The sequence below is a fragment of the Ischnura elegans genome, chromosome 10 (assembly GCF_921293095.1).
Source record: "Ischnura elegans chromosome 10, ioIscEleg1.1, whole genome shotgun sequence".
Lineage (NCBI taxonomy): Eukaryota > Metazoa > Arthropoda > Insecta > Odonata > Coenagrionidae > Ischnura > Ischnura elegans.
Window position 1 is genome coordinate 10,529,327 of NC_060255.1, and position 13,581 is coordinate 10,542,907.

Below are 13,581 nucleotides of genomic sequence, written 5' to 3' on the forward strand. Positions count from 1 at the left end.
TCGGGTATTTCCCATGCCCTTATTGTCTTGAAAGGGTCACTTTGACTTGCTACCACCGTCTACTGATGAAGTCCTACCGATTGAAGTGTTTCTTCACTCTCCCTAAATTCCTCGCGATTGTCCGCGACACCCGAGGAAGTAACACACGGCGAAGTTCCCAGTTAGGCTATTCTCACTCCTGTAAGCAGTTGGACATGTAAAAAACACCTAGATTGCAATAGAAAATATAGGCATTGCACATTAAATGAAGAAATTAAAATCGAAAATTAGTCTGAAAGAGCATTTTAAAAGTTACCTGCATAATAATCTGCTAAATATAATGTCTTTACTATAGGAATAATATTACTATAACTGAATATTGCACAATTTTGAAGTATTTCAGATACTATTTAGCAGCACTATTATTGTCTTTTAATTCCAAAAGCATTTGCTGGGATATATACTATGTCATAGTTCTCTATTTGCTTCATCATATGAGGAGTAAAAAAATACTAATGTGCGCTTCTGCATTATCTTTACTTTGACATGATATTAATCTCTGTCTTTACTATTTTTTTCATGATCAAATATTGAAATAATATTCGATATATTTATGTTATCAGTATGTAATTTTACCACATCTCAACATTCAATTTCGAAATTTCGAATATCTACATATTTATCGCAAAGAAAGATCTAAAGTGTAATTTAAAAAAGTTTAACTAAAAAAAAAGGGAGATATCCTAACTTAAACGCGACTTTTTTTCATTTTTTTTTTTGCTGTGTTAAGGTGCATTAGATATACCTTATATCTTTTCCTAATGAATTGAGAGCTGCATTTTAGTATTTTTCGTTCGTTTGTTTTTCCTCCGAGTAGTTTAAATGGCCTAAGCTGCGAGGGTCAGTGGGGGAAGGGGATGTAGTAAGTGGGGGAACGGGAAGTAATTAACTCTTGCCTATAATAATGCCTATTAGATGTTGTTCGAACTATAGTTCTTAAAGAAAACTACTGTTGTACGAGTGTAAAAAAGGACACAAAGACACATTGTGGTCTAAAAATGTGTCATTTCCCTCACCGTTCATAAATATCGGACCAATGCAATTTTTTATCTGAAAAATACAATGCAAATTTTTTTTAAATATTAAACTAAAAAAGTCCTCTCTAACGTAATCCTTTACCGGTTGTTTTTTTTTAGGGGAAACATGAAAACTTTTCCTGTATTTTTCTATGTCCGGTATGGAATAATGTTTTGATTTCCAAGTGTTAAGCTCTACTTGTATCCCGTTTGAACTTACACGGGAGGAATAAATGTTATTTAGCTTGTTAGCATTATAAAATGAGCGAAAATCATACGCGGCCTACGCAAGTGAATACGGGCATGGGTGTTAACCGAATGAATGGCTTTCACGAATTTTTCACAAGAAAAAGCATGGGAGAATATTCGAGTGTTATCTTCGGAGTGTTATGTAAATTAAATTTGTGTTACTATTTGTGCTGCACTAGATTTTAACGTTCACTCACATGTTCCTCTCCCTGCCCTGGGTTGGGGGAAGATGGGGCCATCTGGCCTCATCCAACCCAGGTTAAATAAACTAAAGTCAAGTCCCTCTTCCTCGCGCAGTGGAAGCACGCTCGCTGGAAAACCTTCAATTCTTGTAGGCTTTCCTCGTTGTAATGACAGTGGGAGGGGTCTCACGGAGGTTCTGTACCTATTAAATCATGTTTGGGGCTCATTAAGAGGGTATTATGGTCAAATTGCACCATTTAAACATCTCGATCTGGTTAAATTGATGCCCTGTGCCCATGGTACGCATTCGCAATACGCGAAGGTCGACTTTCGGCTGCGCGGTATTTGTGGAAAGACTTTTGAAAGTGAGTGTTGTTAGGGACGCGAGGTGGGAATGCAACGATGGATTCTGATGGAACTAGCAGTCGTACATTGCAAAGCTGGATCCTTGTCATTTCGATGAGTACACCCATGGATTAATCATATTCCTTATCACTAAAGAAATAGAATATTTTTACCTTAGTTCCTCATTTATTCTTTCAGCAAAAAAGGAAAATAGATCAGGCTGGCATAAAATTTTAAGAACTCGCAAAATATTAATCTCATGAAACTTTTTTTGTATTCATGAATTGATTTAAGAGTTGCAACTCTTTGCAGTTTATAAGCATTCCATGTTTCTTTATCGTTTGTGCTAAGTTACAACCTTTCGTTATGGGAACATCACAATTCTACGGGGTCATTAAACCTGTGACTCCATAACTAAGATAATTAAGAAAGAGACATTACTTACACGTGAAAAAAAACATTAAATCACCGGGTTAGGACTATTAGAGATAATGATTAAGATATAAGCGCCATTCAGAGGTTCTCCTTTCGATACAAGAGTTGCTTTAACGTAAAGTAGTGCTGGTACTGGAAATGGGTCCCATTAAAGGAGTCATTAGCGCAAGCTGTTCGATGTAACTTCTAGAGGACAAACTTCCGCCTCGTCATTTTTCCCCTGTAGGTGGCAAAAAAAAAGGCAAGCCCAGTTGCTGTGCTCCCGAGAAGTTTGAGGTTTATTGTTGAAAAAGGAAAATCTTTCGCCGGAAACTTTGCCATGGAGAGAATAGGCTTTAAGAATGTCTTAAAACTGTTGACCGCTTCATTGGAGGAGATAACGTTTTTGTAAGGACCTGCAGTCTGGAACAACTTAATATTTTCCCCGACGTCGCCTGAATTCTCTTATTTTTATCCCTTGAATAGTGTCGGGTGTGGTTTAAGTTTACCGATTTTTGCTGTTACCGCTCACAAGTAATATTGACCCATATATTGTGAATTGAAGGCTTTTAAACATCTAACGCCAAAATTCAACCTCTGTTAATAAGTATTTCCATTTGAAAACTGTCTTAGGCTGCTTAGCTTCAGATGCTGCTACGGTATTACTTCGACAGGCGTTTATTTCTAATTAATTAAAAAAAAGGGTAAAGCGGAACAACGGCGAATTCTATTCCGTGCTGTCAATATACATATTCATGTGCTGAAAATATGTAACAACAATTAAATCCTAAGCTTGAAATTGAAGTTTTGTTTTCTATACCGCCCGAAATGGACTGTATTTTATGGGATCTCTGCTAGTTTTCTTATTAGAGGCTACACAGCCAGTGACTTTCAGGAAATTTATTTAACCATTTCTAACCCAGAGCTGTTTCTGGGAGAAATCAAATTTCAATATTTTTCATTTTGAAAACTAGAAATTTTTACACTAAATGATAATTATCGAGCCAGCTAAATATTTCGTCATTAAAATTTACACTAAAAATTAATATTTAGTTTAGATATCTCCTAAATAGAGCTGAAAGTTTAAACATTTTTGATGTTGCTTAAAAGCAACATTGGGTTATAAAGGGTTAATTTAATTTGTAGTAGATTTAAATCCCGAAGTAATTTTGCTATGTATTTAAATGTTTTGGGCAACCTTTGTATATGATTGTAAGAAAATTTCTTATCGAGGCTAATATTGTCTTACATATACTTCAGTTGCTTTTCCTCTTTGCATCCTTAGACTTAAGTCATACCTCGCTGCAATGATCAACTGCACTATTTTAGTAATCAATATCATTTCATTAAGGAAGAATCTCTTTGGTATTCGATGCATATAGTGGGATTGCAATTATTTAAATACAAATTGGTTTCGTGGCACCTAAATTTGAATAAATACGCATTCATTGCCTTAAAAACGTTTGCAAAATGTTACAGGTTGTGAGCATCTCAATTTTCTACTGATCATATTTTATTTTTCGGCTTTATTTACATGTATTAGAAAAAAGGCAGATATAAAAGCACCATTCAAATAACGCTTAGGGAGAGAAAACCTGCTTACGAGCGTGCTCTACTGCGTATAAAACCGAATGCCAAGAAATCATAATAATAAATTGTAGAACTTTAATAAAATTAAAGATTTTCTAAAAGAAAGAATTTTTCAAGAGGAAAACGATTTACCCACTATAACAAAATATCCATCGCCTGGGTGCATCTACAAAATGCAGCGTTTGCCATATTTTAGTTCCGTAGAAGTATTTTAAACTGCTTTGAATGCAATGAATGCGAAATTCGAAGATGGGAGGGAGCTCCACATTTATTCTCGGATTCCTCCACGGGGCCCTTCCACCTGATGCCCCACATTCTCTTGGCAAGTTTCCCTAATGCCTCTCAAAAATTTCTCCTCACGACCCAGAAGTGGGAGAATAGTGGGCCTGCGAAATCTCTCTGGGCAGTTGTCTTTTCCTTCGATTAAGGTCGGACCCCAAGAATATGAAATGATGGTGAACTAGGCGGGTGGGGTGAAACATAACGTTTAGTTGGTCGAGTAACTCCTAGTGGCTCGTGGTCCAGGTGGCGAGTAAGCAAAATTTTTATCTCATACCTATCAGCTAATATGCACAGGAACTAGTGTAACCTGTCACAGTTTGGTCTATTCCACCTCATTTATTAAGACGGGGCACAGTGGGCTAGAATCGAAAAAAGCTGGCCAATAATGATTTTTTTCACTTCTTAATTTGGAAAAAAACTAATATATTTTCAAATTATAGAATGATCAGTGACCACGTTACTGAAATAACATTATTTATAACTCATTTTTTAAAGCAGGAGACGTCTGTCAATTTAATTAAAAATGATGTGAAACTTTTTTTTCCATTTTTTTTAATTGACTGAAGTGTTTTGCTGCTGTTGCGTTATGTTTTAAAATGCCTAAATTTAAATCATTACATCATAAAAATTAACATTTTTAGAAGCCGTTGTAGTGAATTTTTTACTATAGCGATAATTTTTATTACTTTTATTTAAACCATTAAAGTTTCCTTTTTTCGCGTATTTTTAACATGATGTAGAGAAAACCTGGATATTTTTCACTTTGCTTGACGAAGTGCTTGGCACCACATTATAAAATAAAGTGTCAACTTAAGTTATCAATTGAAAAATCCTGCCCCAATTTGCCACCCCGCCTCTTATATCAAGTTATGTGCGTGGATGTCCAGCCGGGGGATACGCCGTTATTTACGTTTCTTTATCGTTCAAAGAATTTATAATTGAACCTATTTTTGTAGGTCGCTGACCGGTGATGTTTCAAAAAAATATACTGCTCCAATGTACGATTTTTATTTAACAAAATCGAGTTACACTGAGGTGGGCTCAGTGTTCTGCTAGCACCTCTCTTATAGTTCTGCTTCTCGTAGTGGCTTCTCCGCCGGTCTTATATACATTGGAAATTCGGGTTTTGGTTCGATGCGGCAGCTTCACCGCGTTGACCAGCCTCGCCTCATTGAACGCTTTGACCAGCGTCGGCGCGTCGTACTTGCTGCTTGACTCACCACATTTTCTTTAACTGTTAAATAGTAACATCCCCCGCACGCCGCTGTTTGATATATTCATTTGCATTACTTTGCACGATTCTTTGCCATCTGCTGATGCTACAAGCATAACGAAATTTTTGGCTTCAGGCGGAGGGAACATATTATTAGAATAAAAAACGATTAAGATTTCTATTCCAATTTGACTATACTATTTTTAATCACTCTCTGAAACGTGTGTCAACATCTAAGGTCCTAGGCATTATCAATTACGATAAATTAATTTTTTCTCCGCACATACAATCCATCAAGTCTAAACCAATGTCCCTCTTAGGCCTCCTGTACCGTTTCACTGAAATTAAGGACCCCCAAGCACTTCGAACTTTTTTTTCATCTATCATTCTTCGAATTCTTACCTACTCTTGTCCCATCTGGTCTATCCCTCCACAAACCAACCTCCCATCCCTGGACTGTGTCAGCAATTCTTTGCCAATAAGTATAGTAAAAAATAGAATACCGCATTTACGCAACATGTCCACTAATGCTATTCTCTCCTTCCTCTTCATCCCTAATCTCACTACCCATAGGCTTACAGCTGATTTAAAACTTTTTTATAAGATTCTCAATTCCACCATCGACTGCCCTGCATTGCTCTCTTTTATCAATTTTAAAGTTCCACCCCGCCCCACTCGTTCTCATCCCCTAATCCACATGCCCATTCCTAGACTTTCACTTACGAAATTTCTTAATATATTCCCTTACTTCTTGATAATTTCCATTAAATCTCAAGAGAAACGTGCAAGAGGAGAAACATGCTGGATAAGAGCCGACTTTGAGCAAGTTTCCTCATTGCGGCGATCAAATATTGACACCAATTGACTGCGAATGATGTAAAAATGATGCTCTCTGTCATTGAGAAGTGAACTAAATTCGCGCAAATTATTGTTGAGGACAAACACCATTTGACTTTTTGTCGCAAATGTAATTGAAATCAGCGTCGGTTCATTCCGCAGTGAAGTCTGAAAGGAAAACAAATGAATCACTTTCATTATGAAGTGATTTTAAAAATACATTTTTTTAAATAAAAATTTTATATTTCTCATGGGTATCATGATTTATTTTGCTATTGTTTTTTCAAATTTGAAAATTGCTATTGGATATTAAAGATAATTTTAACAAAAAATAATACCCCACTTTCTAATAATCATTTAAAAATGTATTTATTGCCTTTTGTCATTTTCTTAATCCCTGCTGCATCATTTGATCAATCTCACAAGCTTTAAGGTACCATTGCAGAGAATTCAGTTCAATCATAAGTATTAATTCACTTTATGTTAACGCGTACAAAAATCAGAAATATTTGATGTGATGGATGGATTATTGGTTGGCAAATTTTTCCGGACATATCTACTTCAGTGATATTTTTTGAAAGGTATGCATATAAAATTTATGCGAATAAAGCGGAATATTTGAAAAAATGTTTTTCAATGTGATTAAATTGGCTTTATTGAAAAACCTCCGTTAACGAATTTGTTTTCATTCTAACGGATATTTCTTTTATGTGCTTCCTCTTTTATTTCGTTTCATTGTTTGGCAAAGCAAACAAGATCAGAGTAGATGCTTTATTTGAAATCAAACGGAATCAGCGGAATCGTTTCACATTATTTGCATGCTTGAAACCCACGCTGCACATCAATTGGCACTTAATGTTGTAATCGCATTTCCGAAATCTTGTTTGCTGCTACACCCTACAAATGTACGTTTTTGCCGAATATACTTTTGGGTGTGGGACATTGTGTTAACCATTGGGTGATTAGGCATGGTTAGCCTGTTTTAGAATTATGACTATGGGGATATTTGTCATACATTTTCCTGGCTTACTCCGAGCCGTCTGAAGGTGAAATGACGCCAAAATTAGTGGTATTGGCGGTGAATCAATGAGGAGGAGGAACAGTTCATTATTCACTTTCGATACTGTTCGTTGGTGTGACAACCCGTAGCCTTGAAATTACATAATTCCTCTATTCTACGAATTAAGGTCGCGTTCAGGAAAATAAAGAGAAATTTATAAAAAACGATGATATTGAGAAATCATTTTTGAAAGGGAGATGTAGTGGAACATTTTTCCAAAAATGAAAGAGAATCGTCCTCTTCGTGTGCCATAATTAACCTGCCCAAGGCATTGGTGAAAATACAAAATGGCAGAGTTATCATTTTTGATATAATGGTAAAATTAAAAAATCGTCTGCACAGCCAAATCAAATTCGGAAATTTTAAGTCGAGCTGGGGTAATTCATTTTCTTAAGGTTGTTGCCAGAAATTTAATCATGAAATGTTTATGATACAATAATTATTTCTATTCAAATATTTATCAATTGGTATTATTATGTTAACTTTGTATCGATGACTTTTATAAGGATGGAATTATTCACAGGCTGTGTAACGAAGTTCTCATTTTAGCCTCGTTGGCAATTGATGAAAAATCTTTTATTTGATTGGTAAACTTGAAAAGAGTTTGTTTTGAGCCGCATTTTTACCCTCTTTCCGAGTACATATACGTATGGGATAAAATTATATTTTCTCGTTTTACCGCAAGATGGGCGATAAAATTGAAGTCGCCACAGAACCATTTTTCACTTTCTAGGGAATGAATACCGTACTTAAGTCAAACCTCCTTGGTCTAGAATATAGCTGGCTCTAAAGTCGGCTGAAATGGGTGGAAAAAGGGTATATATTCAAATATTTATCAATTTTTATTATTATAATTAATTTTGTATTGATGACTGCTATAAGGATGGAATTATTCACAGTCTGTGTAACAAAGTTCTCATTTTAGCCTCACTGGCAATTGATGGAAAATCTTTATTTCATTAGTAAACTTGATAAGTGTTTGTTTTCGATCGCGCAAGTAGCGATCCTACCAAATGAAATATAATTGCATCTCAGCTCAATGAAATCCTGTCTTACAACCAATCGAATTTGAGCCATTTACTTTCAGTGTGGATCCGATAAGTACCCCCAATTAACTCCATTACTTACCGTGGCATTCTTCCAAATCGTATCATTTGTTTCACCATAATAATCTACTTTATTGTTCTTCTCTTCGTTTTCGTTATTTTTCTGTGAAAACAGAAACATTTCTTTGGCGTTTTTTGTGTCCACCCGGAATTTCCTATTCATAAGCACACCCATAAGCCCTCATGGATAAAAAGTTCTATAATAAATGATTATATTTGTCTAAGCAATTGGCATTGGTAATTATCTAATATTTATGTGATTTTGACGATAAAAATCATTGAATGTACAAAATTATTCAGAGTCGGATACGCATGGGTTACTGGCTGAATTTGTCAATTTTGTAAAACAGTTACCAATTAAATTGTTATTTTTATGTAAACTAAGCGTCAGAAGTATACATTTGTATTCATGAAATGCTAAATTATGGTAATCCGGGAGTTCGTGGTGAAATATTTCTCAGAAGAATAAGCATTTTCCGAACTTCTGTAATTTAAAATCCGGGTATGAGGACAAGGTTTAAATATGTTTCTAAACAAATTAGATGTACATCCAATGACGCCTTCCCAGGTATATGGCGGGGGAATCACGCAGTTCCTTTGGGTGCATACGACTAGGGAGCCAACCCACCTTGTAGTTATCCAGTTCGGTGACCGAGCAGGATAGGATGGCTTCTCGTCCCACGGCCACCGTCACGTTTTTAATCGTCTCGATGAAGTCCGGCTCGTCGCCATTGGCCGCTCCGTATTGAGCAGCCCCGCCGCTCGAGGGCAGCACTGCCGAGTGGACCAGCGCCGTGGGGGACGTCGGGGGCGCGGACGTCACGCCGGGGGCTGCTGGGGGCGGTGGGGCCGCGACGCCCGGAGCCACGAGGGTCTCGCTCACCATGAGACCCTGTGCCGCTGCTCCTAATGAATGGGAGCGGAGAGAATTCCTTAGTTCGCCGTTTTGTGCTACGTTTGCAGAATGGGAGGGTCTTACTTAGGATAAATTGCTTATTACCAATAAGCACATTGATTGGCGAATGATCTTATGAGGCAGTTTCACTTATACGTGGGACTCATTACTCATGAAAGCCCCTCAAAATTTACTTGAATTATTATTATTATATATTTTTCTACAAGATTTACTTAGAGGTCTGCTAGTGTCGGGCCTTGCCAAGACTCTGCCTCAAGTTACAATTCATTTAAAAACAATCTAACTGTTCTACATGTATCCAATATTACCGATTTTTGAATGTTATATATATTTTATTTCTTTTAATTTTTTTCTTATTTTATTATTATTATTAAAAATTATTATTATTTTTCAATATTAAAATTAGGCCATTGGTCTGGTGGTAACATGCACATATGATACAAAAACAATAGAAAACATTAAAAGAAACCCTTAGTCCCTACTTCTTCAATTACTTTTTAAAAATATGTAAATTTTTCGGGAAGGGCTCAAATAGTTTTGCTGGTAGGTCGTTCCAGTCCCTTATGATGCTATTCAAGAAGGAGAACTGCTTTGCATTTGTCCTTTGTGATCGGCACTTTATCTTGAACTGGTGATCATTTTTTCCAACAAACCTGGGTTTTGAAATGTCCTTCTGTTCCAAACTGTTTCCATGCTTTTCCCCACTCATTATTCTAAACATGCCACATAGCCTGCTTCTTTTCCTCCTCTCTTGTAAACTCTCCTACCTCAGAACTCTGAGCATTTCTGAAACGCTTTCCGTTTTCTTGTGCTTTCCCAACACATACCTAGCAGGCTTTCTCTGCACCTTCTCCCAAAAATTGTCTGAAAAATCCACAGAGAAAAAATCATTCGCCTTGACCGGGATTCGAACACGGGTCCCCCGATTTCTGGTCGAGTGCTTTAGCCAGTTAAGCTGTGGATATTTGTGGACATTACCGGACAAGGTGCTCCTGGACTACTGAGCATATGATGCCACAAGCAGTCCAAATCGTGTGTACAGCGCCACAGCCGCGGAGCAAGACCCGGACTTGAGGAACACATAGAGCTGTTCGCTTTTGACTAGTTTAAATATACCTTTACTAGCCAGTGTGGTAGCCACGGTCATCCCGGTCATGGCCAATGATTTTTTTCTCTGTGGGTTTTTCGCACAATATCTGTATTGCGTGTGACTCCCGTGTGACTCACTGTGGTTAGCCCCGGTATACTTACACTAAAATTGTCTCTTAAAAAGTAGATTTTTGCACATGTGTATAAATAATTATACTCAGTCAACTTCAAGGGTAATCATATTCAACGACAGGGGAAAAGTTATAAAAATATGGTCCATCCAAGGGAGGGTACCTACCTGGCTTGGCCTACCACTATCCATTGATAGTCTTGATTTATTCTCGCGGTATAAGAGACTTGTCACTGAATTGATATTCATTTACCCAATTCCTCTTTGCTTGGGAAATGTTCTAACCATGCTATCCTATGCCAACGTATAACACCTTATTCATGAACGCAATATAACTAATAACGCCTTAGCACTAGATTTTAACGGTGCGTAATAACGATTTATTATCCGATTATTTTTAGAAGGAACGTAACTATGTAAAAGGATAGAACGGCTATGGTCACACAGGCCATTCCACAAGTCATTGGATATCCTGTTTATGATTGCACTAGCTGACCCGGCGAACTTCGTACCGCCTAAAATTCAATGAACTTATAGTTTAGTTGCACCATTTATAAATAAAGAGCGGCTGTATGGTTTTAATCATATTTGATTTATTATATTGAAATTATTACTGAAAGATTATGATGAAATACAAATTATACGCATTCAGTTGTTGGCTATTTGTGTTATTAACCGTAACAAAATGTTTTTAGGTCTAAGTCCGTAGCATAAACTTGGCTCGTTCACGGGGCAGGTTAACGCAACGTTAGACCAACGCCTGACTGATGCTCAAAATAGTGTAAGAAAAGCCCCTATGAAGCAGCATTCGTATCAAATGACTTTAGGCGCGCCAGTTATAGTATCTCTGTTTGGAAAAAATGCACTGCGTAAACGTGCTGCATGCGTAAACGCACCACGGTGTGCCCTACACATTAGGGTTGAATGTCTTGCGTCAAGCGCCTTCTGATAAACAACAGTTTTTGTTTTGTTATCAGGCGCAAGATAAAGCGAATGAAGCTAAATAAAAATAGCGAAGCGAAGCAGTGACGCAGCGAGGGGAGTTTTAGGGGGTTAAAACCCCCCAAGAGCTCAGAGAACTTTTTATAAAAACTTTTGTTACTAATATTAGGGGGACGGATGAGTAACAAACAAAACATATTTAACTATTCACACAGCCGCAAAACCCACTATTTTGAACCATTTATCTTAAAAAATATCTGGGGGAGGGCCCCCACACCTCTCGCTTACCCTGGCGAGTTTTCTATACCCTACAGACCCGCCAGTATTAGCTGCGCCTATCCTTCATTCCTAGCTGCGCCCTTGAAGCGAATGCAACATGAATTGGAAATTGAATACGTTTAAGCTCAAAAGGGCATATAAGTTGGGATCATGGAATCTTCGGATTGAGAACTTCCTCATCTTTGAATTTTCCTTTGAGTATAGTGGCGTGAATCACTTTCATTATCAGTTTTTTAATAACCAAACACGTTCCGTTGGATAGTTTTGGTTGGTTTAGGTTTCGAAAGATCATGAACACAGAGCCTACCTTTAGCTCTAAATCGTGCCGTGGTAAGCCAGGTGTGTCCAAGGACTTTAAATATTCAGACAGATAGTTGGTGACTTCGTCTTCGTTTATTAGAAAGTTAAAAGATTTGAATTCATGCAGAGTACACGGACATTACTGATAATCAACAATTGCTTGGAGATTTGTTTACACACACGGTAGTTATGTGTTTGTTGACAACTGAATTTGAGCTGAGCTTACCTCTAATTCAATTATTTTAATACTATTTTAATATTACTTTAATATTTTTAACATGTTTGAAAATTTAATTTTTTTATATTTTTAAAAAGATCAGTCAATACATTAGTAAAAACGAAAAAAATCTTAATTTTTTGACCCTCTCAACAATCAACTCCTTAAAACATATCTCTAAGATAAAGTTGATTTTTTTTGGTGAACTTTTCCTATTTTTTAATGTCCTATATGTTATCCGGGGCTGAGACGAATCCAAAGAGCCTAATGTCACTAAAATCAGTGCAGCCGTTCTCGAGTTATAAGTGTTCTAACTAACACGATTTTCGACTTTCTTTTATATATATAGATTTCAAATTTACTATAATCTTACGTATGCCACACGTCTCGGCATTTCATTAGCATTTAGTTGAATTTCGAACCTATTTAAATATATGAGATTGATCTTTCACGATGAACCTAATGCTTTGGTTTTCAGAGGTTACGCTATTTAAAACATTATATTTTCAAGCAAGATTATATTATTCCAGGAATTACATGAATTCAAGTTATGGAATTTACTTGTAAAATTATTCATTTTTAAGGGATTTATAATCATAGGCGGAAATTCAACTCGAAAAACGTAACTTAAAATTTAATCTATTTGATAAAATGACCATGAGATATGAGAATGACAAGGATTTAAAGTTTGATGGCCGTAAGCTTATATCAACAGTTTTTAAACATTTAAGTGAGACCGGGTTCTGGAATAGCAATTTAAGTTTGACTTGTGGACATTTTTGTAGCCCTATTTTTCGTAGCATCATTATTATCAACCATCTCATATTTATATGTTTGCAGTGAAAATTTTATTAAATGATGAAATATATATTATGACATGCTTTGTTACTGTTTTTAGGTGCTTTGGATAAGGAAATTTGATAAAATTTATTAAAAGCGACGAGTTATCGGGCTACAAAAGTTTAGTGCATATGTTAATGGCAGCTTAACATTATAATTATGAAATTAAGGATGTATTATCAACAAATGATTTAAAATATTTTGAAAACCATTATTGTAGTTTATTGTGAAAATAAGGTATTTATTAATTGCGAATTTGAAGCTGGTATGTGGTTGATGAAACGTAACTTATGTATGATTTGCTTAACTATTACGCATTCTTAGTTCAATCGTTTAGAATTCAACTTCGGCTATAAGTAAAACTCACTGTGGTCATAGCTGATTGTCTTAACGTAGTCGAATTAAAATTCATGAGCTTACCATACTATACTTGTCATCGGTTTTCATACGGATTAACACCAAATTTTCCTTTCATCACTCTCTAGACGAGCATATTATCATGAGGTTCTGGAATCAATATGGTAAACTTTTAAT

General features: G+C 36.3%; 1 protein-coding gene across 1 annotated transcript in view; it reads right to left on the reverse strand.

Annotated features, from left to right (window-relative positions):
- Window positions 1–13,581, reverse strand: part of LOC124166916 (lachesin-like) — a 481,621-nt gene that overhangs the window by 141,542 nt on the left and 326,498 nt on the right. The window contains exon 2 of the mRNA XM_046544630.1: window positions 8,963–9,240. Coding sequence (XP_046400586.1) covers window positions 8,963–9,240 — 278 coding nt within the window. The remainder of the gene's footprint in view (window positions 1–8,962; window positions 9,241–13,581) is intronic.